Source organism: Eublepharis macularius, chromosome 9 (assembly GCF_028583425.1).
Source record: "Eublepharis macularius isolate TG4126 chromosome 9, MPM_Emac_v1.0, whole genome shotgun sequence".
NCBI lineage: Eukaryota > Metazoa > Chordata > Lepidosauria > Squamata > Eublepharidae > Eublepharis > Eublepharis macularius.
In genome coordinates, this window is record NC_072798.1 from 9,573,118 (window position 1) to 9,600,091 (window position 26,974).

The window sequence follows — 26,974 nt, forward strand, 5'->3', positions numbered from 1 at the left end:
CTTCCATGGTTGTCAGAGTAAAGGACTATCCAAGATTTTGCAAATCTCCTGGAGATGTGACAGACAAAACAATCCGTAATCTGTCAACCCTGTGTGTCAGCCCTTTTTATCAATCAACTTTTTCAAGTTCATTAGCACCGAAAAATGCCATGTTACGTGCAGTTTGTTTTCAAGGTTTTGCCCATCCAAAAGCCCCAGAGGGCAGTGGGGTCAGATTAAATGTTGCCTTTGTCATCCTGGATGTTTAGTTTTGGCGGTAAGTGGTTATCTACAACCGAAAAATTGTGTTGGTACTAACCAAAAGCCCATTCTCATGATTAATCAGCTTTCATTTCAGCACAAGGTGACATCAGCTTTTGTTTCTTTTCTCTTTTGCTTGACAGAGTCATCAGCAAAGTCGTATCTACGCCGGAGGCTAAGCCATCCACTCTTCTGGCCCGGCCCAAAACGCCGCCGCCTCCTCCTTCCCCAGCTCCAGCCCCTGTCCTCATAACCCCTCCTCCTCCTCCAGCTGTTCCCCCACTGCCTCCGTCCACCATTTCCCCAGCTCTCATTCCACCTCCGTCTCCTGCGATGTCTGCCATGGGAGGCTCCAAAGCCCCCGTCCGGAGCGTGGTGACGGAGACTGTCAGCAATTACGTGGTATGTAGAGTAATGTATTTGATCGTGATCGTATATGTGTTGATGATGACGATGTGGCATTGTTTGAGCTTTAAGGAAGCCCGTCCTCCTCCAACTAGCCATTTTAAAGCCACGCTAGACATGAAAAGGAAGACCACATGTTTTTGTGTCCACCCATTCACGTACAAAGTAGGGCGGGCGAGGTTTTTTGTTCTTAACAGAAAGCAAGGTGCAAAAGGGGGCCAAATCCTGTCCCATCTGCACCTCGCTGCAGCCCATTGCTTTAAGCATTTTTCTTTCCAGCTGGCTCACTGCTAGTACAGGAGCCAGGCTTAGAGAAAAATCAGCAGAGCGTGGGAAAGAGGATAAGGTTTCACTCCCCTCTCCCATGCGTTAAATAATATATTTTTAAAAGGGCACATTCCACCACGTGGATAAACATACATGGATCAAAACCCTCCCGCAGGGCCTCATCTGCTTTGGCTCATAGTGGGTTGGATCTAGGGTTGCCAACCTCCCAAGTGGGGGCTGGGGTTCTCTTGGGATTTCAACGGACCTCCAGAGTACAGACATCAGTCCCCCTAGAAGAAACGGCAGCTTCGGAGGGTGGACTCTATGGCATCCCGTCCCTACTGAACTCCCTCACCTCCCCAGTCTCCTCCCTCCCCATTCTCCACCCCCAAATCTCCAAGAATTTCCCAACCCAGAGTTGGCAACCATAGTAAGGTCCCACAGCTCTCTTCCACTAGTGGTGGCGCTTTCCCTCCAGCTCTCAAGGGGCTGCTCTGGATTCAGGGAAGACTCCTTGTTGATGGAGGAAGGTACCACCGCTAGCAGAACATATCCATGGGATCCAACCCAGGACGTTGTCTCTGTCAAATGCCCAAAATATATTTCTGACCCAAGCATTTCTGGCATGTCTAAATGTCAGAAACGATAGTTTCATAAGGCTTCTGTTCAACCTTTTTTAATCCATGATTTAGTAAACAACATTCTTTATCAGAAAATGATGCAGATGTGGATGAAATCTGGCTATTTGCCAGGGGCACTCAGTTGGCCTCGAGGTTCCCAGTGAACGTTCACATTTTTGAATGTTTACAAACTGTCTCCCTAAAAACTGAAGAATTACTGGTAAATGCCAAGGTTTGTCTGTATGACGTATCATTCAGTGTGAAAGGATGAAACTCATACAAACAAATTTCCTAAAATGTGTATCTTCATGACAGAAGATGTCATTTTATATGCACAAAGCATTTTATAGCTATAACTATATATGTAATCCTCTTACTGGTTGTGAACAGCTGAGTACTTTAAAGCCTCTGGTATATAAGTGCTCTCATTACCATTAATGTCTTTTTAAACTGAATTTTAGAGAAGGGGGAAAAAGTGTTGCCTCAACACTAGCAGAATACCCTTGCCCGTAGACAGGATTCTGTCTGTAAAATAGTTTTAGGTGGTTGGCTGTGTTGGTCTGCAGTAGAACAGCAGGCTATGAGTCCAGTGGCATCTTAGAGACCACCAAGATTTTCAGAGTGTAAGCTTTTGAGAGTCAGAGCTCCCTTCTTCAGAAATGTGTACTTGAGATTTATCGATGACATTTTCATCATCTGGACACATGGGAAAGAAGCCCTGGAGGAATTTCATCAAGCCTTCAGCAACTTCCACCCCACCTCAACCTAACCATGAATCAATCCACACAGGAAGTACCTTTTCTAGATACCACTGTACAAATACATGGCTGATGCTTAAGAACCACTTTATACCGGAAACCTACCGATTGGCAAACATATCTATATGCCTCCAGTCACCATCCTAAACACAGCAAACATTTCATCACACATCCAAGCTCTGTGTTACAACCACATCTGTTCCAGTCCTTCTTGTAGAAATTCTCATCTGCAGGATCTACAAGCGACATTTTTGGAACTACAGTACCCACCTGATGTCGTAAGGAAACAGATTGAGAAAGCCAGAATTCTAAGGGATGGCCTGCTACAAGATAGGCCCAAACAAAACAGCAATAGAACACCTGGACACACACAGCTCTCAGCTCAACCAGTTCAGTTCATTATCAGTGACTTGCAACCTATGCTGGACCGTGATACTCTACAAGCATTGGGAGGCAAGTCTTTTCTTGCCCACAGACGGCTCCTTAACCTTAAGCAACTACTCACTCATCATAATTCACTTCCCAGCACCAACACAGACTCTGGGACCAGAGCCTACAATAAACCAAGATGCCAACTCTGTCCCCATATTTACTCCAACAGCACCATCACTGGACCTAACGACACCAGTTATCAAGTCCTAGGTTCATTCACTGGTTCGTCTTCCAGTGTTACATATGCTATCAAGTGTCAGCAGTGCCCTTCTACTCTCTACATTGGACGGACAAGCCGATCCCTATGCAAAAGAATGGACATAAATCTGACATCAGAAATCGTTGTAATTTCTGGTGTCAGATTTATGCCCCTTCTTTGAGCATAAGCAGTGGGAGAACACTTTATTCTTCCAGGACATTCCATTGCCGACCTAAAAGTGGCTGCCCTCAAACAGAGAAACTTCAAGAGGAGAATACAATGCGAGATAGCTGAAATGGAGTTCATTCACAAATTCAGAGCAATGGACCACCCCACCCCTGGCTGAACAAAGGGTCCTTATCTCACTACAAATGATAATTTCTGCTCTAATCAGTTGCATTGTATCTTGACATCCTGACATCTTCCTTTGCTACATCCTTGCCATCTAAACAAGCTGCGTTGTACCTTAACACCCTGATGCCCACCCCCTTGTAACCCCCCACCCAACTTTAGCTGCGATAAAAAGGCTCAGGGATCTCCATTCCTACTCCTGTCTGAAGAAGGGCGCTCTGACTCTCGAAAGCTTACACTCTTGTTGATCTCTAAGGTGTCACTGGACTCAAATCTTGCCTGTCTATAAAATCAAATCTGTAGAAATAAAACTGCAAATAAATTATAACTGCTTCAACAGTCCATAAAACAAAGCCCAAATATGTATCTGTCTGTATCCTACAAATCTAAGCAGTAAAGTTTGAGGCCTTCCTCCAATTTCTGCTAAAACAAGAGCTCTTTAGGCTGGAGAAAGGCTTCAAAGGTTACTGAACAGAGTTGCAGGATTCAGGCCAATGTTTCTTCCGCCTCCCAGGATTTCGCAAAATGTGTATTGAACTGCTACTGGGTAGAATGATTCAGAGAAAGAAGGGAAAAAATAAGGAACTATAAAAGAAAAAGGTAGTTCCCTCTTTGTTTTTACAGTTGTGGAACTGAGCCATAGAGAGATTAATTAATTTTTGCCTATAGCCAAATAGGAAGTTTAGGGCTGGGATGTAACTCCTAGTTCACCAAACCGCCATCTTGATTGTCTAGAACTTTCCTGAAACACCTGGGTTCCGTTTTGGGTATCAGTGTCATCCAGATACAAGAAGAGCGCTTTGCAAATCAGTTGCTCCTAATGGAGCCATGTTTGCTTTTGGCTAGCAAAGTGTTTCTGTAGTACAACGTTCTCTGGTGTCGCAGTTGCTTACTACTGGAATCTAAATGATAAGCTTGCAAAGCATCTTGAGTAGAATGGGACAGCAGCTTTGGGTCTGTTTCTTCCAACTGGCTGGCAAGAAAAGTGCTGAACTGTTCCTGGGCAGACATTTCACAGCCATGTGCCCTTGGTTTATTTTGTTTTATTTTTTAAAAGAATTATTTCATTTATACCCCACCTTTCTCCCCGGTGGAGATCCAAAGCGGCTTACATCATTCTCCTCTCCTCCATTTTTTCCCGTGAGACACAGACTTTCTTAAGCTCCCACCAGATTACAAAAAAGAAGCTTGTGAAGGGTGAAGATGAAATCCTGCCCTCAAGATATAGCTGACTTATAGCCACCCTGGCGGGGGTTTTATGGCATGAGACTAACAGTGGGGGCTTGCCATTGCCTGCCTCTGCAACCCTGGTCTTCTTTGGAGGTCCCCCATCCAACCACTAACCAAGCCCGACCCTGCTTAGCTTCTGAGATCTGACAAGATCAGGCTCACCTGGGTTATCCAGGCCAGAGCTTTGTGAAAGGTAGACTCAATTATTTGACAAAACACATATACATAAATGGCATACGTATCGGGTCATCTTATCTTTAGAATGAGTTTCTTACACTAGCTGTAAAATCAACTAGAAGTCTAAAAATGGACCAGTTGTCTGTCAGACTGCCATAGATGCAATTTTTGTCTGTTGCTACTAGTTTCTCAAATTATTCTTTTTATTTATTCTGTATGTTTCTTTTCATTTAGATTATTACTCTCCATTTTGCAAAGTCTTGCATGTTCTTTTTAACCACGCAGATTCTGAATTGCATAAGAACCAGAAAACCGTGTATACTGAAACCTGACATAGAAATTTCTAGTAATAATGTGCTAACTGACGCAAGCCTGACTTGAAAAACTCCAGCATTTTTCATGCCAGGAATATTATGATAATTCCTATTAATGTCTCCTAAATATGCACTGTAAGAATTGGAGAGGTGGTCTGTTGCTCAATACTGTAAACATTCATTCTCCTTTGCTCTCTTTCCATTTACCCTTCAGTAAATGGAGCAGTGGCATAAATGTCAAAGGAATGGAAAGTTACTCAGTAACCATTTTTATACCCTTGATCTTATCAGTTAGTTGAGTTGGAAGAGCTTGGCTAATAAGTAATAGGACAGCAATACACACACGCCCACCCTTCTCTGCATAGGGGGTGCCCGTCGTCGAGATTGTCTTCTGCAGAGGAGGGCCCGGCTTTTGGGCCCTAGGAAAAGACCACACGGAAGTAAATTGCATCTATAATGCCTGGTATCAACCCTTGTGTTTGAGAAGCAGTGGACAATTAAAATAAACAAGTTTTCTTTGTTGTCGTTGTTGAGCTCAAGGGCATCTCCACCTTGAATAATTTGCACGATCCACTTTTTTTTTTTAACCATCCGGGGGTCCTTACCACCACCACACTATTTGATGACTTCCATCAATGTTCCTTTTCCAGTAACAGAAAGCTGGATATGTTTGGGGCATGATGACAGTGGGGCTGCCCCATCGTTCAGTGACAGAGCACATACTTCCCGTGCCAGGTATGTCCCAGGTTCAAACCATGGCATCTAAACCGTCAAGACAATTCAAGTGCAGAGGCAGAGAGATGGTTATTCCATATGGATGAAGACGTGCTGTTCCCTAATAGAGCGCCCCTGCCCCCCATCACACAGACATTCTCTCTATTCTGATCGCGGTGCTGAAAATACACATTTTCAGGCTTTCTTCATTAAACAATGAGGGATACAAAGTTTTTTTTTAAAAAAAGAAAGGGAGCAGTGTCCCAAGATTAGAATGGAGCCACCAGATCTAGGTGTCTTGGGGCTACAGGTGTGCCAAATTTCAGCTTTCTGAGTGGTGTGCAAAGACCTTAATTGTTTTAGGTACATTGTGATACGTGCCGGTCTCTGCCTAAAAAGAGGCTATTTAAACTGTCGGATCTTTCTGATGTGTGGGATATCTATACCAGCCGCACATTCCAGCTTTCTAAATCACGTAGAAACACATAACAATAGGATACTCTTGTGAGTGTCCCAGAACCTTTGTAATATCCTGCCTGTGCCCGTCTGGAATCACTAAATAGCTGTTGGGGGTGTGATGGGGAATGAATTGCCTGCTTTGAGTGCTTCTTTTGAGCAACGTCTCCTGGTTTCTTTAACCCAGATCCGAGATGAATGGGGGAACAAGATCTGGATCTGCCCGGGCTGCGAGAAGCCAGACGATGGCAGTCCGATGATCGGCTGTGATGACTGTGACGACTGGTATCACTGGTGAGTGCTCAAGGCCTCCCCCCGTGTTCATTAAACAAGGACATCGGACATCTTCATTTCTTCCGAGTCGCTTTGAGATGACTCTTGTGTTTGGGGATAATTCTTGTGTTTGGGAAAAATATCCAGATACTCCTTGCTTAGAGAGAAGGCAGATGATAAAGTAGATCCATGCAGCTAATAGCAAAGAGCCTCCGGACTCTGGAAGAGCCCCGCCAGAAATCTATGGGGTCCAACCCAGTTTCATAACATTTGCAAAGCAGGAACTATGTAGACCAGGGGTCCCCAGCATAGTGCCCAAGGGCACCATGGCACTGCCTAGCATCTTCCTTGGCACCCATCAATTGTTTTTAAAAAGTGGGAGGGGCCAGGTGGGGCTTTTGCCCAGCAGGGCTTCGGGTTGGCCATTGGTGGAGCTGCCCCACAGCACAAGGATCTTCACTGTATTACTGTTTGTTTATGCAATAAAATATGTTTAAATAATATGTTCATTTTAAAAGGCATCCTATTAAACAGAGCTTCTGCCTGAAATGTTGAAGAGTTACTATTAGAGTTATGCATAGCCTCACTCTTTGATATTTGGTGGTGGCCAGAGGCAACCATTTTGTAGTTGGCTCCGCCTCCTTTGGCAGCCATTTTGTGACTGTGCCCGCCATCCTGAGTTGCCCACAGGCTTGAAAAACTTGGGGACCCTGATCTAGTCATTTATGGATCTGCCTCTTGCCTCGTGATGTTGGCAGTGTCATCGTTCCGTCCTTCCAATTTTGTGTCCAACTGTGATTTGAAATGTGCCAGATTCTTAACACTGGCAGAATCGAGAGGGGCTTGTGGCCAATTCCTGCTCACAGCAGTACTGAGCTCCCTCTTGCAAGGTGCTGACATGCTTGCGATACTAAGTTTGGTGAATTGAATATTCCTGCACTCAAGCAAAGCTCAAGGGTATTTTTGACTCCCAGCAGGAATCTAGTCCACAAATCAAGTGACTTGCCCAGTTCACTGGTATGCTTTTTAAACATCCTATACATTTGGGGACATCATTGAACCCAGAGTATTGCAAAAGCATTTTTTTCCACTGTGGCATTCACTTTATGTATTCTCTTCCAGTCAATTGCTCTGTAATGTTTCAAATCCCCTCTGTCCTGGCCCCAGCCTGATGGAACGCTCTGTCAGTGGAGACCCGGGCTCAGCGGGACATATTATTGTTCCGCCAGGCCTGTAAGACAGAGCTGTTCCACCAGGCGTTTGGTGGTTGAAGGGGGCGGTGCCATGTCGGCCTCCCACCTTTGGTGGGGGGTTCTCCCCACCATTGCACTTTAATGTTCTTGGTTAATTTATTTTATTACTGCTTATTGTATGTTGATTTTAAAATTACTGTTTTTTCTTGTTGTTATTGATTTTAACTGTTGTTCACCACCCAGAGCCCCTGAGGATGGGCGGTTTATAAATTGAAATAATAATAATGATAATGATAATGATGATAATGATGATGATGATGATAATAATAATAAATGTATTGTCGAAGGCTTTCACGGCCGGAGAACGATGGTTGTTGGGGGTTTTCCGGGCTGTATTGCCGTGGTCTTGGCATTGTAGTTCCTGACGTTTCACCAGCAGCTGTGGCTGGCATCTTCAGAGGTGTAGCACCAAAAGACAGAGATCTCTCAGTGTCACAGTGTGGAAAAGATGTAGGTCATTTGTATCTACTCAGGAGGGGTGGGGTTGAGCTGAGTCATTCTGTAAGAGTTTCCCAGGGTGTGGAATGCTAATGGCGGGAGGCTTCACTGTATCCTGAGGAGGTTCTTTTGCATATGGATTGGTGTTTGATGTGCTAATCTTCTAAACCACGCACTTCAGGCAAATGGCTACTCCAGAAATGAAATCCGAAGAGCAATCAAACCCAGGATGAATCAAACAACCAAGGAAAAACAGTCACCTACAGGAAAAGTGTTTTTGCCATATATCAAAGGAATTACTGATCAGATGGGAAAGCTTATGAAAAAGCATAACCTTCAAGCAGTATTCAGACCCACCCGAAAAATACAACAGATGCTACGATCAGCAAAAGACAGCAGAGACCCCCTCACCTCTGCAGGAGTATACCGTATACCCTGCAGCTGTGGACAAGTTTACATCGGGACCACAAAGCGTAGCATCCAGACAAGAATAAAAGAACATGAAAGACACTGCAGACTTGGACAGCCTGAAAAATCAGCAGTGGCTGAACATAGCCTAACTCAAACAGGGCACAGTATCTTATTCCAGGACACCAAAATACTGGACAACACTTCCAACTACTTTGTCAGACTGCACAGGGAAGCCATTGAAATTCACAAGCATAAGCAAAACTTCAACAGGAAAGAAGAAACCTTAAGAATGAACAGAGCATGGGCTCCAGTTCTGAAAAACACCAGGCCAACAAAACACTCCACACCCGACAATAGCCCTGCAGAGAAGATTAGCACATCAAACACCAATCCATATGCAAAAGAACCTCCTCAGGATACAGTGAAGCCTCCCGCCATTAGCATTCCACACCCTGGGAAACTCTTACAGAATGACTCAGCTCAACCCCACCCCTCCTGAGTAGATACAAATGACCTACATCTTTTCCACACTGTGACACTGAGAGATCTCTGTCTTTTGGTGCTACACCTCTGAAGATGCCAGCCACAGCTGCTGGCGAAACGTCAGGAACTACAATGCCAAGACCACGGCAATACAGCCCGGAAAACCCCCAACAACCAATAATAAATGTATGTTAATTTCCGGATTTTAGTAAAAGGGCATTGAAGTCAGGCAGTCGGGATCAGTTAATAATGTGAATTGGGGGAAATGCCACATGCTAGGAATTGGTGATCTGAATGACTGCAATATCATGACAGCATCCAACTTTATATTGATGCAAAATTTGAGTCCAGTAGCTCCAGTAAGACTTATAGGGTATAAGATTTCAAGAGTCAGAGCTCCCTTCTTCAGATATTAATGCAGCAGTTCCAATTAGTAGGTGTCATTAATAATACTGTTTATTATTAATTTTCATAACTCCAGAAAGTTTTGAAATGAAAAGGGAAAGTGCATAGATAATGTATCAGAGGTCTGGAAATTAACACCGGGGGGGGGAGCAGAAGATAATAATAATAACTGCGCTTGAGTACTGCTGTTCTAAATAGATTAGTGCCCCCCACTCAAAGGTACCATCCAAATATAATTGTATCCTTGTGCAACCGACAGGATGTAATGTCCTTTTTAATGCAATGTCCTTTTTAAAAATATGAAATTGGAGTCATTGTCAAAAACATGAAGTTGGAGTCACTGCTGGTCAATTTTACTTTTGATTTAAGTGGATTCTTTCTGACCCCTGTATCCGATTAGGACAGTGTTTCGCCCAGGTATCAGTGATTTGAAGTTTTTCTTGATAATTTGTATTGGTTAACGTTCGCTGCCCTGGTTAAATATCAGCAAGTGCTTTGCCTCTTATAATGCTCATCTGTTCTCTTACATTTGTGTGTTTGTGTGTTTGTCAACCGCACAGGCCTTGCGTTGGAATTACGGCAGCTCCCCCTGAAGAAATGCAGTGGTTCTGCTCCAGGTGCGCCAGCAAGAAGAAAGATAAAAAACACAAGAAGTGGAAACACAAAGCACACTGAAGTCATTGCAGAGATTTGTCGGACTGTCGCTTCAGCACTTCTGCCCCGACTTCTTTTGTGGAGGAATTCAGCCGCCTCGTTCGTCATCATCAAGTTTCTGGGATTGTGATTCTCGATAGAATCAGGAAGCATATACCGTCTGCTATGAGCCGGCTTTTTTCTTTCCTTGTCTTTTTTTTTTTTAAGTGTCCTCCTTCATCTTCAGATGGCACGGATCTGGATCAGGAATGCTCTGCCACGGACTCACTGGCTGAGAAGCAGCGAACCGAGTGACTGTGTGCTGGCAGATGCATCGAAAGTTGTAAATACTTCTGCCCTGTCCCATTTGTCTCTTCCTCTTCTAAGCCTCTACCCTGCAAAACAGGAAAGGCTTGCAAATCCGAGCAGCTGTCCTCGGGGAGCCACTTGGATGATTTCGAAAGCTCTCTGCTTCCCATCCCGCAGTCAGATAATCACAAATGACACGGGGTGGGGCAAAGCGGCTGGTAAATATTTTTGTGATAAGAATATATGAAGCTTTTTTTCCCTTTCAGTCTGCCCCTTGATTTTTAAGACTTAACACAAATAAAACATGCCTGAGCTTTTTGTGAAATAACTTCTGTGCCTTTTTTCTAAAAGAAAAGTTCCTATTGCCTCCCTACCCACCCCCCGCCCCGAGTACATTTGCTCTTCCCCTTCATAAGCCTGCAATAGAGGAGAGAGACCCCTCCTCAGTTTATTATCTCCTGTTGTACATTTCGCTGTGTGTCTAAACACTCCCCACCAATAGACTGCTCCTCAAATAAGCAGATGAGATCGATGAAGTGTTGTCATTTTATTTTCCAGCGCTGGAAACTGGATGAATGTGGTGGCCTTTTTGAATCTGAAGCCTGACTAATATGTGTCCAAATCATAAGATTACATTGATTTTTGACAAAAGTTGAGAAACATCGTTCTCAGTGCTGCTTCTCAAGTTACATTTTTTAAGATGGTACTTTTTCAGTCCGGCATGCCATTCCTGGACCTAAAAATGCTAGCAGACATAAGAGTGACAATTAGAACCGATTCGTGCTTGAGATTTTGAACTCGGGTACCAAAAGAACACGCACTTTCATGTTAGATTGTCAAAATTGTGCACGGTGGTTGCGCAGATTAAAAGGCACGTGTTTCTTTTCATTGAGCACAGAAACAGTGTTCCAGAAAGGATCAGGCCCTCGTTTAGGCATGCGCATTGCAGAGAAACTCTGTCGCCCTCAGCATTTATAGACAAGACAACCCATACCAGAGCTTTGCTGCTGAAACTTGGGGATTTATCACATTGGAATTCCAAAAGTAGTGTGTGAAAGATATGCAGGTGTTCGTGCTCCAGGCATTGGAGTTGTCAGGGTAAGAGTATTTGGTGGGAGGGGTCAGGGTTACGAATATTAGTGCCACGAGGGGGATCCCATCACTTGCGGCGCCAGATACCACAAATTGTGTAGGATCTGCTATCTGGTCCAGTTCTGACGTTTTGCATTGCATATGTTTTGTGAGAAGAGTGTCTCTTTAAAACATTAACACAAGAAACAATTGTAATAGTCAATCAGTACTATTATATAAGAGCCAGAATGCCTTAAAAATGCCTTGACAAGGAGAGGGGAAGCCCAAGAGCAGAGAAGCTTGCTAAAAATTATTACCCCTGCCCCAAGAATTTTACCCTTCCTCTCATTTCCCAGTTACCGTGTCTGTGTTATCACATGGACTTCACTCATGTTCACTTAGGGGAGCATAGGAGCTGTCTGATTTGAACTGTAAAGCTTTTTTTGTGCATCTTTTTCATAATTTTTTCATAATTTTTTTAAAAATCTACAGTATATTCATGAGACGTACGTTATCCATGTCCCTGGTTGGAGAACAATAACACTTGGGCTGCTGTAAGACAGTATCTTTCTGGATATCTTTTTGAGGTTTTTGCAAGAGGTAAATAAAGTATTGTGTAAATGGGAAGCCCATATCCTGCCATACGTTTAAAGAGGTATGAGATCACGATTGTTAAATCTGCAACTTTCCTTCCTAAAAATGAGGCTTGTGCCACACACAAGCAACTTGATGTGTTCAGACCTATTTCAGTATTTTTACCAATATCTCAACTACAAAAAAGATCAAAATCTTCCCAGTGTTGCTGGCAAACTCCACCCCTTTTGCAGAAGAATACTCCAAAAAGTACTGGCCCCATATATCATATATAATGCGCAATTGGCACGATCCGTTCCAAGAATCTTCCGTTTCTGTGCTCAGTATAAGCAGACTGGTGTGTATTCCATGTGTTTTGCCACCAGCCTCAGAGCCATACCACATTAGACAAGCCAGCCAGGGAATCTCAAAAATCATAAAAGGCGACTTGCATTGCATAATCATATACTGCTGCTTTTTCCTCTACTAATTTTTATTTATTAATTTACTTACTTCATTTATACCCCACATTTCACCCTAATGAAGACCCGAAGTGATGTAGATCATTCTCCTCTCCTCCATTTTACCCTCAAAACAACCCTGTGAGGTAGGTTAGGCTGAGAGACTGAGTGGCTGAGAGATGGTGCCTGTGATTTGCATACGAAAGGTCCCGAGTTCCAATCCCAACATCTCCAGCTAAAGTTCTCCAGAAGCAGGGCAGGAAGAAATTCTTACTGGAGATTTGGGAGAGAGAACAGAGGTAGACGTACCCGTGCTCTGGTTTATACACAAGGTTGATGTGTAAACCATCTATTCTCAATTAGTCTGTAAGGAGGAAAAAGACTCAATTGTGTAGCAAAATCCCCGAGAGAAGAGTAAAAATAACTTCTGCATTAAAAACTTTTTGGAGAGGAGTCTGTGGGGCTGAGCCTGATATATTTTTAGTCCCAGGTGTAGACATTCTTTTGGTGAGATAATCTGCTTTTGGAATGGTATGTCGAGTTGAGCATATAATTTCGGAGGGCGACAAAGTGTTCTTTTTTCTCGGGAAGGTGTCTGCCACTCAGTACAGCGGGGGTCTTTATCCTCCCTCATCTGATTTGTGATTCTAAATGTCCTGGAGAGAAAAGAAAATCGGAGAGTATCAGAACCCTCCTGACTTTGAGCGAGCTTTCCAGAGATAAAATATAGTGCATTCCCTTTTCGGTATCACCTAAACCTCCTTTGTTCCCTTTTGAATAGGACGATTAAACAAAGGCCCACTAACCAAATTAAAGTATAAAATGAATGCTGAGATAGGGAGACCTTGCCAGCAAGAATGTTAATGAATGAAGTTCACTGAAGCCATGCTGGCTAAGTTTTCAATACTAATAGTTTTATGTCCAATCTTTAGATCGCGGCCGGCTTTTCTCTCCCTCCCCTCCCCTCCCTGTCTCTCTTTAGAAGTTTTTAGAGCCTAAAAAGTGGATGCATTTCCTTGCCTGAAAAAAACGAAGCAGATAATATTCTGAATAAGGTTGCCCCCCCCCTCTCTCTCTCAACAAATGTTGTCAGTCACTCTCTCTTTAGGAAATGATCTTTCTTTCTTGCAATGGCAGGATCTTGGCTCTGCTGTCATTTCCCAAAGATGCAGTGGCGTTTGAGCCATCTGCTCAGAAAATCAGATGTCATAAATAGGGAATGATCCATTACTATCTAGAATGGATGTAAGACCGGGGTATTTAAGAAGCTGCAACAGCTGGAGGGGGGGAAGGAGGGGGGGAAGGGGGGGCAAGCCGTTCGCGTACGGCAGAACGAAAGTAGCTTCGTCACAGAATGATTGCATTTAATACAACGAATAATCAAGTCAGTGCATTTTAAGCCAGCCCTTCGTCCAAGAAGCTCTGGGGGTCATACAGCGAGTTCTCCATTTTAACCTCACAACAACCCTTTCAGGTAGGTTAAGCTGGGAGAGAATGATTGGCCAAGATCTCCTAGTGAGTCATTCATACAGAACTATACAGGCATATCGGAATGATCTAGGCAAATGGCTCTTGTCTGCTTTAGGTGAAGATATGTGGGCCAACCTTTCCTCGTAGAACTTGGTCTCCAGACTATGATCTACGTATCTATTGTGTCCATTCTCTTGTAAGATTTGCTGGAGTTAATCGGAAGCGTTGTTAGCAGAAATCTCTCTTTATTAGCAGATTACAAAGTTAAAATGAACAACAGAGTAAAGAAAACGGTACCATAAGCTAGACGATAAAAAATGCAGCAACTAGGTAACAAAAATGTTAAACCTGAGGCAGTACAAACAGGATAATATATACAGCAAGTGGAGCAACAGATGACCACCCTATTCCTTACATGGAAATGCCGGCCTGACCAATTCAGTTTTCTGCAACCTTTCTCCCTCTATAAAAATGCTCTTGTACTCATTTGAAAACAAGACAGTACAAACAAGATAATGCATACAATCAGGGCTTTTTTTCAGCTGGAACGCGGTGGAACGGAGTTCCGGAACCTCTTGAAAATGGTCACATGGCTGGTGGCCCCGCCCCCTGATCTCCAGACAGAGGGGAGTTGAGATTGCCCTCCGCGCCGCTGGAGCGGTGCGGAGGGCAATCTCAACTCCCCTCTGTCTGGAGATCAGGGGGCGGGGCCACCAGCCATGTGACCATTTTCGCCAAGGGCAACCCACTGAGTTCCACCTCCTCTTGTCCCCGAAAAAAAGCCCTGCATACAATAAACTATAAACCATGTGCACTTGTGGCTTGCACAGGCTTTAGTATACGGATAAACTTTTGCCACCCTCTTGCAATGTGTGTAAACTCAGCTAACAATTTTCTTTTTTTAACTACTATTTTCCGATTTGAAAGTTAGCAGAAATCTCAAGCAACATTCTCTACTGCCCTACCTAAGGCCCTTCTCTACAACAGAGAGCGTACTTGTGCAGTTAAACTAGGACCTTACGAATGAGGCTGAGGGACAGATTTGTTTTTCTCTATTTGTCATGGCCTATCACAATAAGAGCAAGTCCCAGAGTTTCTTGTGCATAGGTGGAAGGGAAGGAGGGACACCTGGTGAGAAAGGAAAAGCAAAGCCCCGTAAGACAGTGGGGGCGAGTGCTGCTGCTACTTCTGGTAGGATTTGCAGGCCCAAAATACATTAAAAAGTGTCTAGTCCACTCACCGTCACAAGCACACATGTCTGGTGATAGAATGGAAAGGTGGGAACCCACAATTGGAGGACAAGGGAGAATGTCCCACTAGAAATTTTCTTCATAAATTTACTTACATAAATTTAATGAAATGTGTTATAAAGTGACAAGTGCCTATTCCTATAGGAATTGCTGTTACCCGCCCTGAGCCTGCTTGCGGGGAGGGCAGAATACAAATATGATAAAATAAATAAATAAATAGCCTGTATTTATATCTTGTATTAACTTTTCAATTAACTTATTTGTTTATTAGAGCACGTGTCACTTTATAACACTTTTCATTAAAATTATATAGTAAATTTATGAAGAAAAATTCTATTGAGACATTCTCCCTTATCCTCCAATTGCAGGTTCCTACCTTTTCATTCCAGTTACATTTGGAGGGGTCTCTAGTTCTGGGTTTAGCCACGTCTGGTGGTGGCTATAAATATAAATCAAGCAGGCAGAAATGTAATGCAGGAAAAGGAAGGAAACAAAAGCTAAATGAAGCCGATCTATTATCCAAATTTTCAAATCAGACAAGGCCCTTCTTCAGGCAACAACAAAGTAACTCGGGAAGCAGGTGAACAAAATCAAGATGGAAATGATTTCAACAGAGAGCGAGGGCCATGCTGGAAGTGACGGCTTCCACAGGTTTATATGCATGTCTGCAGACACCATTTTTAATTGATTTGTAGTTTTTTAAACACAGAGTAGTGAAGCCTCTCTCCAGAACAAGTGCACGCCAGGGCAGCCCTAGGCGCACGGGCTTGCTAGCCAGCCAGCACACCCAGAGGCATGGCCTCGCTGCCTCACCCTGGTGTGCCAGGTGGGGGGAGGAGAGGGATTGCCCCTCAGCCCTCTGTGTGCTGCTGCCACCACTTTTCTCCCACACTCGCCTTCTTTTGCAGGAGGAAGACAGTGACCCAGCCGCCCTTCTTCACACTGCTTCGATCCTAATGCGGACATGTGCTCAGGGTTGCCAGCCTCCAGGTGGTAGCTGGAGATGTCCCGGAATTACAGCTTGTCTCCAGGCCACAGAAAGCACTTCCCCTGGAGAAAATGGCTGCTCTGAAGGGTGAACTCTATGGCATTATACCCCACTGAGGCTCCTACCCTCCCCAAACCCCGCCCTCTTCAGGCTCCACCCCCAAAATCTCCAGGACTTTCCCAACCTGGACCTGGCAACCCTTCGTATGCTGCCTGTACTGCCTCCCCTTGCCTAGCCTAGCACCAAATCCGCATGTGGAGAGGGGAAGGCTTGGGTTCAGCTTCAGCAGCGCTTCTTTGCAAAGGGGGCATGGAGAGGGAGGGCAGGGCAACTGCTCGGGGCTTCAGCAGGCACAAGGAAACGAAGAAGTCTAGTCCCCTCCCCAATCCTGGCTCCTTCCAGTTTGGATCATTCCCTGAATCCATCACTGCGAGCATTCACATGACCCTGTGCAGGGTCTGTAAGATGGGCAGAATCAGTGCATTCACTGGGCACTTTCACAGCGTAAGCCTCCCACACCCATTCCAGGTGAAACCATGCCTCCAGGTGAGCGGCCACCCACCCACCCTGCATGCTTAGGGCTAGGGTTGCCAGATGGCTTTCCCTCCCGAACTTGCTACTTATCCTTTTTTCTTTCCTTCTGTGACATCTTCAATATAACACAAGAGGCCGAGCGGGCGGGCTGGCCCAGGTGCATGCTTAGGTGCACCCTGGGCATGCACATAGGTGTCTGGTATTTCAACTTCGCTTCTCCCGGACAGTCTGGCAAAAAAAAAAAACTAATGGAAAACCAGGGGAAAACCAGACACCTGGCAACCCTATCCAACAACAACAACAACTGCGCTTATATACCACTCTTCTAGACAGATTAGTGCCTCACCCAGAGCGGCGAACAAGTTAGTGTTATTATTATCCCACAATGCAGCTAGGGAGCTGGGGCTGAGAGGAGCGGCTTACCCAAGGCCACCTACTGAGCTCATGACAGTAGTGGGATTTGAACCAGTAGAGTGCTGACTACAACAGCTGTAGGGCTGCCCCACTGCATGCCTCTTCTGGAGGGAGACCTTGTAGCTCTGTGTTTAAAAAAACACAAATCAATTAAAAATGGTGTCAACAGACACGAGTCCAAACCAAGGCCAAGCCGTCACTTCTAGCCTGTCCCAGAGTCCATGGCAACTAATTTTCAGTGAAGTGTACTAAAATCCAGAAGTGACATGGGGATGTTCTAGCAGTTTACAAAAACTCTATGGTAAAACTACAGAGTTTTTGTAAATCCCAGAGTGTCTAAAGATGTCACTTCTGGTTTTCACTGGGAGTGACGTAAGCTCACTGGTGTGCTAGGCCCCAATTCCGCCCAGGTGTTACTGGCTGTGTCCTGGCAACCCTGAACTCTCTGTATGCTAAGCTGGTGGTCTACAACTAAGCCACAGTCTGACCGCAATTGGCCCAGCAAGCTTGCTGACTTAGTAAGGATTTGAAACTAGGCCTCCCAAAACCTAGTATGATGCTCTAACCACTGCACAATACTGGCCCGCTGCACTCTGTCCTACCTCCAGCATCTGCTTCTTTCACTTTGCAGGGAAACTGCCATTGGCATGTATACCAATATGGAATCTAGTTGCTCCGATAAAAACGAAGCGTTCCTTTTGGAAAAGAAGGTCAGGTTCTCAGTCTTCAAGATGAAGAAGAAAAGACCAGCCTCTGCAATTTCTAGTAATAAATATAAACTATTCTAAGAAATTATTCAATATGGTTCAGCCAGGCAGCATTTGAATTGATTGTAAGGAGAGATTGCCTCTGGGCATGTACTGAGTGACTTTCCCTCTGTACTGAATAACCACAGTGGCTTGTTCTTCCGCATGTTGGTATGTGACGTCATAGTAGCTCTCTCCTTTAATGAATAGGTTGGTTTTCGAATGGGCTGTCATCAGTTTGGCATATGCCTGCTGTGCACATTTAGTATCCTAGAATCATGAACTAATCGTCTATGGATTATTTGCTTGAAAATAGTTTGCCCTGGTTTATTTTATGTCACATCTTGAAATGTCAAGAGTCCTGTAGCACCTATAAGACTTCTTCAGGTACTTATGTATGTATGTATGTATGTCATTTATAGTCTGCCTTTCCCACTGAGACTCAAGGCAAATTACACAGTATGAGATTAGCACAATCTGTATCAAGTACATTTCAGTACAGTATTAAGGACATTTCCACAAACAATGCCATAGGGTAAATAGAAACAAGTTTAAAAGATATAGCATTAGCAAGAATCCAACATAGAGTAGAAAAAATACTGAAACAGAACATAATCAATTCTAGGACTGACATGAGACAACATGGAGCACAGGTGGTACATAGGAGTACATATTTAAAGCAACAGATAATATGTACGGCAATATAGCGATGAAGTCTATGGTCCCTAACTCATTAGCGAAGCATCTGAGACCCCCTCTCTACAATACAGCCCTCCTACCTGAGAAAAAAGCCTTTTTGAATAATTCACTTTTGCATCAGTTTGTGGAACGCCAGGAGTGGGGGGGGGGCTCTCCTGACCTCCTCAGGCAGGTCATTCCACAGGATAGGGGCCACCACAGAGAAAGCCCATGTATGGGCTGCTGTTGATTTCACCCGTGTGCAGCCTGGCACCTGTTCAGAAGAAGTGAGCTGTGACTCACAAAAGCTCATACCCTCCCTCAAATTCTGTTATTCTTATCAGGACTACTGGACTCTTGCTCTTTTCCACTGCTACAGATGTACATACTAACATGGCTACCCACCTTGATTTACATCTTGAAACGTCAATATACTCAATGTTGCAAGACCTAGAAAATAAGACCCGATTTTCGTTGCTGTTGAATAGTACCTTGTTTTGCTATGGTCTCTCCGGCAGTTTTTCCCTGTCTCCCCAAAAGTCTCCCATCCCCACCCCCAAATACAGGATTCTTTATATTATATGTATTTAGTGAATGTGTAGACTTCCTCTCCAAAAATCTACTAACAATAAAAACAATCATTTAAATCTGTCAACAATCAAGAAAAAGGACACATTAAAATGAACATCCCCAGCTATCAGACCATTCCAAATTTGCAATTATAAAGTCATTATAAATGCCACAGCAGTATAACAATCTTAAAAGTGGGTCATGAAGACATGAGTTTGAGCAGGCAGTAAGTACACCTTGGTGGTGGAATGTGCCGTCAAGTGATAGCTGCCTTACGGCGACCCCTGCTGGGGTTTTCAAGGCCAGAGACTAACAGAGGTGGTTTGCCATCCCCTGCTTCTGCATAACAACCCTGGTTTTCTTTAGAGGTCTCTCATCCGATCACTAACCGAGGCCAACCCTGCGTAGCTTCCAAGATATGACAAGATTGGGCTTGCATGGGCTGATTCCGCACACGTTGGATAATGCACTTTCAATGCACTTTATCAATCGTTTGAGGTGGATTTTTTGTTCCGCACATGAAAAAATCCGTTCCAAATGATCTATAAAGAGGATTGGAAGTGCATTATCCAACGTGTGCGGAATCAGCCATGGACTATCCAGGTGACGGTAAGTATGCCACAAAATATTGAAATCAGATGGGATTAAAATACGGACGATGAAAAGCAGGGCATTGTGAACAGATCCGATTTGCCCCCGACTTTGATTGGAATCCATACCTAACTGGAGAAAGTGAAAAAGATTAGGTGGTGGTAGATCCAAATCTTAGTGGCCTCTTCTCATCGTCAAAGGAATTGCTCCAGAATGGTTCTGCTAAGCACAAAGATTACGGTCACCTCAAGCACTTTCTAGAACTGTTTGGGTCTGCCCATTTGCTGTTTATGTCCTGCAATACTTTGGTTGTGATCCTGCTTTCTTCTCTGAGCTCCCAAGGCACGGTCAAAACATTTCAAAGTTTCTCTCTCCCAAAGTACTTCTACGGCCCAGACATTTTTCTTCCACTCCTTTTGTGACCAGACTGGCATCTCTGCATTCTTGAACCTGGATCTAGAAATCCAGAAAGAGGGAGGGGAAGGGAGGGAGGGAAGGAGGAGGTAGTTCATTTTCTCCAGGCAGATGGATCTCATGATACCTTCATTGCTTGGAAGATGTTTATCAAGCAAGCTTTCATGGTAGCAATTTGTGGTCACCGGGGAAATGAAATGCACGCATGGACAAATGTCAGCCCCATGGAAGAGGCTGTAATTATTAGCTCCATATATCTCTAATCTAGATTAAGGAGAGGCCGTCAGATCAAGGTGGTAGTTAAACCAAATAAGGAAATAGCGTGTAGGTATATCCATGCTGAATCCAGGCCAGGACGAAGTTGATGTAGAAGCAAAGCCAATAGGAAGACACCACTTTATTGACTCCTCCGTTGTTTCCACAAGACTCTCTCTGTCCCAATCTGTCCTGTTTATCTTCTAGTCTCCTATTTGCTCTCCTATCCTTGTTTTATCTCTAGTAGATTGTAAACCCTCTAGGTAAAGACTATGCAGAGATTCAGATAACTAAGCTATCCATATTCTCTCAAATCTCTCGTACCAGACCCGCCTTTTCAATAAAGCTTTGGCTCTGTCCCTATAATCCTCTTTTCTAGTTGAAATATAACATTTGTATGTGGAACTCCATTGGCCCCTTGAACTCCCCCTCCCCCATTTGAAGCTGCTTCATATCAAGTCTCTCTGGGAACCAAGATCAAGATAATCAAAACTATGGTATTCCCCATTACTATGTATGGATGTGAAGGTTGGACAAGGAAGAGAAAGCTGACAGGAAGAAAATTGATCCATTGATCCATGTGGCACTGGAGGAGAGTTTTGTGGATACCATGGACAGCCAAAAAGACAAATAAGTGAGTACTAGATCAAATGAAGCCTGAATCCTCCCTAGATGCTAAAATGACAAAACGAAGTCTATTGTACTTTGGTCACATCACGAGAAGACAAGATTCTCTGGAAAAGTCAATAATGCTCGGAAAAGTGGAAGGCAGCAAGAAAAGAGGAAGACCTAAAACGAGATGGCTGGACTCAATAAAAGAAGCCACGTCCTCCAGTTTGCCCAGTTTGAGCAAGTCTGTTAATGATAGGATGTTTTGGAGTTCTTTCATTCATAGGGTCACCATAGGTCAGAGGTGACTTGATGGCACATAACACTCACACAACACAGATATTGAGTCAGAGCTGTATTATTCATTCATACCCTCCCTTTCTTCCCAGTGGAGATGCAGAGCTGCTTACATCATTCTCCTCTATGTTTTATCCTCACAACAACCATCCTGTGAGGTAGGTTAGTCTGAGTGTGTGAGTGGCCCAAAGCCACCCAACAAGCTTCCATGGCAGAGTGGGGATTCAAACCTGGATCTCCCAGATCCTAGTCTGACAATCTAACCACTACACTGCACTGACTTTCACACTAGTCCATCCACACTAAGGCTGGATCTTCAGTTTCTCAGGCCCAGGAATCCTTTCTTGCCCTGCTATCTGAGATTCTTTGATTTATACTATTTTATCCGGTTCTCCCCAGATTTATAATATTTTGTCCAGTTCTCCCTGGATTTATATTTTATCCGGTTCTCCCCGGATTTATAATATTTTATCTGGTTCTCCCCGGATTTATAATATTGTATCCGGTTCAAGTAGTACCATCAAGTAGTACACATCCACACAGTCATTCAAATCTTACAGCATTCATACAGCATCTAGATAATCAAATATCACCCATAGTTCTTTCCGTAACCATATTTTATCCGGTTCTCCCTGGATTTATAATATTTTATCCGGTTCTCCCCAGATTTATAATATTTTATCCGGTTCAAGTAGTACCATCAAGTAGTACACATCCACACAGTCATTCAAATCTTACAGCATTCATACAGCATCTAGATAATCAAATATAACCCATAGTTCTTTCCGTATCCATATTTTATCCAGTTCTCCCTGGATTTATAATATTTTATCCAGTTCTCCCTGGATTTATAATATTTTATCCGGTTCTCCCCAGATTTATAATATTTTGTCCAGTTCTCCCTGGATTTATATTTTATCCGGTTCTCCCCGGATTTCTAATATTTTATCCGGTTCTCCCTGGATTTATAATATTTTATCCGGTTCAAGTAGTACCATCAAGTAGTACATATCCACACAGTCATTCAAATCTTACAGCATTCATACAGCATCTAGATAATCAAATATCACCCATAGTTCTTTCTGTATTCATATTTTATCCGGTTCTCCCTGGATTTATAATATTTTATCCGGTTCTCCCTGGATTTATAATATTTTATCCGGTTCAAGTAGTACCATCAAGTAGTACACATCCACACAGTCATTCAAATCTTACAGCATTCATACAGCATCTAGATAATCAAATATCACCCATAGTTCTTTCCGTATCCATATTTTATCCAGTTCTCCCTGGATTTATAATATTTTATCCAGTTCTCCCCGGATTTATAATATTTTATCCGGTTCAAGTAGTACCATCAAGTAGTACACATCCACACAGTCATTCAAATCTTACAGCATTCATACAGCATCTAGATAATCAAATATCATCCATAGTTCTTTCCATATCCATATCCTGCAAAGGTAGAGAGAATGTTTAGCCTCAAAGCCAAAAGGCCAAGAAGCGATATATCTTGCAAAGGACAATATGCAGTGGCCGGTCTCTCCTAATTATATCTGCATGGGATTCTTCCTTTTCTGATTTGAGCAATACTTGTAATTTTTGACATAGTAACTCAGTTCGACTGTTGCATGCAGTCCTTAGGAGACAGTACAGACTGCCGGAAGGAAGGGCCATGTGCAAATGAAGCCCAGTTATCTGGACTGTTCCTGCCTTAATTTTAACAAGCAGGAATACCGTTCCATTCAGAATGCCTGCTCAGGCATTTTGAGCACACATGAAGCTGCCTTATACCGAATCAGCCCATTGGTCCATCAAGGTCAGTATTGTCTACTCAGACTGGCAACTGCTCTCCAGGGTCTTCAACGGAGGTCTTTCACATCATCTGCATGTCTACTCCTTTTAACTGGGGGTGCTGGGGATCGAACCTGGGACCTTCTGTATGCCAAGCCGATGCTCTACCCCTGAGCCCAGGCTCCCTCAGACTTTTAAATGTCTGAGTCAAAGATGGGCATGTTTAAAAGACGGATTACTAAAATATGAGCAGAAACATGCAGCTCCTTTTCATCTCGAGCATTCTTGCTCTCCTCTCTGTTCGTCTCCTCTCTGGTCACGCCATCCTTCATATCCAATCTACATCCAGGAAGCTGCTCCCCCAATTCTACTGCAACTGGCTCATCCTTTGGCACCAGACCAAATGGGTAACAAATATATGACAGGCACTCATCTAATATGTCAGCAAGGAATGAAGATAGCCCAGATGCCAGTTTTATTTCTGTAGCACGCCAGGCTGAATGAGCTATCAAAGACAAAAGTCAAAGGGCACCTGATTGACCATAGCCCGTCTCACTGCACTGAAATTTTGAGAACCGTCAGTTGTTTCTTCGGTGGGTTCCTTGCAAGAATGTCGTGGAAGATCCTTTTAAAAATTGGAAATTCCCAAGACTGACTCTGGAAACTTCTGAATGCGATAGATGTGCCCTACCACTTAGCAATGGCCTTTTTATTCATTATTATTTATTCAAAATATCTTTAGCTTTCCCTTCCTCCAAAAAGCTCCAAGCGGTATACGTCATTCTTTGCTCTTCCATGTTATTTGCGCAACAACTTTGTGAGGTAGATGTATTGTCGAAGGCTTTCACAGCCGGAGAACGATGGTTGTTGTGGGTGACACTGTGACACTGAGAGATCTCTGTCTTTTGGTGCTACACCTCTGAAGATGCCAGCCCCAGCTGCTGGCGAAACGTCAGGAACTACAATGCCAAGACCACGGCAATACAGCCCGGAAAACCCACAACAACCATTTGTGAGGTAGGTTCAGTTGAGAGAAAGGGATGGGCCCAAGGTGACCTAGCAAGTTTCCATGGCAGAGTTGAACCTGGTTCTCCCAGATCCTAAGTTGACATAGTAACCACTCTACAACACTGCCTTTCCTCAGGCCTCCCCTCCCTCTGTGGTTTTCTAAGCTTGCTTGCACCTTCCCCTTCCTGCTGCTGCCATCACTGTGAATTCCTTAGGCCACAAATCTTTTCTCCCTATGAAACACTGTGAAGTGCTGCACACATTGATGTAAATAACAATAATAATCCAGGTGACCACTACATTTGTCACGTGACGAAAGCAAATCTCATGACGACTCAGAAATTGCACCTGTCAGTGCACATCACACCAGTCATTTCATCAAGAGCGGCAGCTTGATGGGAAATAAAAACTCCCACATAAAAAGATGCATCATAGGTCATTGATCTCCACTATTGGAACGGATGATGATAGCCACCGTGGGAATTTTTATGGAGATGGATTCCAGATCACACCCCGATGAGCATGGAGTCCAAGTGATAGCACTGTTTCTTGAAACTAGCAATGACTCTCTCTCTCTCTCTCTCTCTCTCTCTCTCTCTCTCTCTCTCTCTCTCTCTCTCTCTGTGTGTGTGTGTGTGTGTGTGTGTTTAATGGGCAGGCACTCGGCTAGGAACTCTACACAGAGAGATAGTGGCCAAAAGAGCTTCTATAGGGTTAGCTCCCTTTTCTCCTTCTGTTTCATTTTGGTCTCTTTATGTGAAAGTAAACATTTCTATCATTGTATTTTCAGCTAGAATTACAAGCCGACCAGCTACCATCAAAACTCAGGTGACGGATCCATCCCACACTGATTTCCCAAGACCCAGAGACTCACCCCAGATTCTTGCCGAAGGTGGTGACAGGCCTCCACCTTAACGAGTTCTTCATCCTGCCAATGTTTGCATGACGCCCGCATGCCCATCTGGGCAAGTCCTTGGCTAGCTCACTTTGAGGAACGCATCGAGCAAGAGAAGCATTTCAGGAAACAATATCTGCCATCTCTGCCTGCGGGAGTGGCAGCTTTTCTTGATCACCCATACTTTGATATTTCTGCTAACACCGTCATCTTTCACAGATGACATTTTTAACCTACCCATTACTCTAAAGCCAAAATTAATCTTTGCCAAGAATTGACATTGGCCAAAACTTTCCAACCCTGGAACTCAAATTTCGAATGTGAAATTTCAAAATTAAAATTTGCAATGAAGTGTGAACGATCACGGGTGTGTATATAATGAATATAACATTAATTGTATCGCTCTCTCTCTTCTCCTCTAGGGCTTTTTTTCAGCTGGAACGCGGTGGAACTGAGTTCCGGAACCTCTTGAAAATGGTCACATGGCTGTGGCCCCACCCCCTGATCTCCAGACAGAGGGGAGTTTAGATTGCCCTCCGTGCTGCTCCAGTGGCATGGAGGGCAATCTAAACTCCTCTCCGTCTGGAGATCAGGGGGTGGGGCCACCAGCCATGTGACCATTTTCACTGAGGGTGATTTAAACTTTTCAAAACTCCCCCCTTGTTCCAGCTGACCCAAAGTGATGTCATTGGCTCTGGGAGCATGCGTGTACTTTGGGCGCGCACATGTGGTACCAGGGGCACCACCTCCCGCCAAGAGTTGCCCCCTGTGCTGGCAATCCACTACGTTCCACCACCTCATTCCCAGGAAAAAAGCCTGTTTGGGGGCAGGCAGCTGCTACTTTCTTCCTGGGAGTCCTGCTCCTGGGGAGCCGCTCTGGAGAAAGTCACCGCATCGGTGAAGCTCCAGCTGCAGCGACAGCGGAAGAATCTGCTGCTGCTGCTCTAACATGCCCTTCCCCTGCTCCTGAGCTCCTGGAGAAAAGCTGGAATGAGGGCATGTTAAAGCAGCAGCAGATTCTTCTGCTTCTCCAGAGCAGCTCCGCGGAAGCAGGACACCCAGGGAGAAAGCTGCAGCTGCCCGCCCCCAAAGATCGTTGAGAGCAGGCTTGTGACTGGAGGAACGATTTGCAAAAGCTGCTGCTGCCGCCGGCTTTCTCTGGCTCTTCAGGCAGCGATTCTAACAGAGAGGGGAAGGACACTCGGACTTCACTTCCCAGGAAAACTTGTGAGAACAATCAAGTGTTCTCCACGTGAAAAACGTCACTTGTAGCTTGGCTCTCAGAGGTGCAGGATGGCATGTCCTGCTCTCAGGATGGCAAGATGGAGAAGGAAGAACAAAGAGAGGAAGCTGCAGTGCAAGAAAGAAGGAAGTACCTGAGAAAATCTACATTTCAAAGGGATATCTCCAGGATAGTAGAAAGGAAGAATATACAGACTCTTGACTGCTCTATCTTGCTGATTCTCTCATAGTGCCTCTCTGAAACCTGAGACTTCATAAAGTCCTTTACTTCCTACAACTGGATTATAAAATTAGAAATCAGTGCAATAAAGTGGTCTTCAAGAATGGGCCCATGTATAGTCTGTTATAGTAGTCAAATCTTGGTAGTTATTTTTTAGGTTTTTTTATTTCATTAATACTGCACCTTTCTCTCTAGAGGAGACCCAAAGCAACTTAAATCTTCCTCCTCCCCATCAGGAACCAAAAGGTTGAGCAGCAACAGCAACAACAAAAATAAATAAGTTATAACTCTGTATTACACAGTGCACAAAATTTTAGGATTAAAAATAACATAAAAATAAAAATAACATATACAGGATACCATTAAAAACTCATATCATAATATACAACAACAATATGAAGTTGCACATCTCATAGCAGAGAATCACAATAATGGTTACACACAGGGCTTTTTTTCTGGGAAAAGAGGTGGTGGAACTCAAGACCGCACAATGACATCACTTGGGGTCAGCTGGAACAAGGGGGAA

General features: G+C 44.0%; 1 protein-coding gene across 2 annotated transcripts in view; it reads left to right on the forward strand.

Moving 5' to 3' along the window:
- Positions 1–10,696, forward strand: part of TAF3 (TATA-box binding protein associated factor 3) — a 172,041-nt gene extending 161,345 nt beyond the window's left edge. For both annotated transcript variants that reach the window (XM_054989150.1, XM_054989151.1), the window contains exons 5-7: positions 384–642; positions 6,351–6,457; positions 9,987–10,696. In XM_054989150.1, the coding sequence (XP_054845125.1) occupies positions 384–642; positions 6,351–6,457; positions 9,987–10,101 (481 nt within the window). In that variant the 3' untranslated portion in view covers positions 10,102–10,696. The remainder of the gene's footprint in view (positions 1–383; positions 643–6,350; positions 6,458–9,986) is intronic.
- The last annotated feature ends 16,278 nt before the right edge of the window (positions 10,697–26,974 follow it).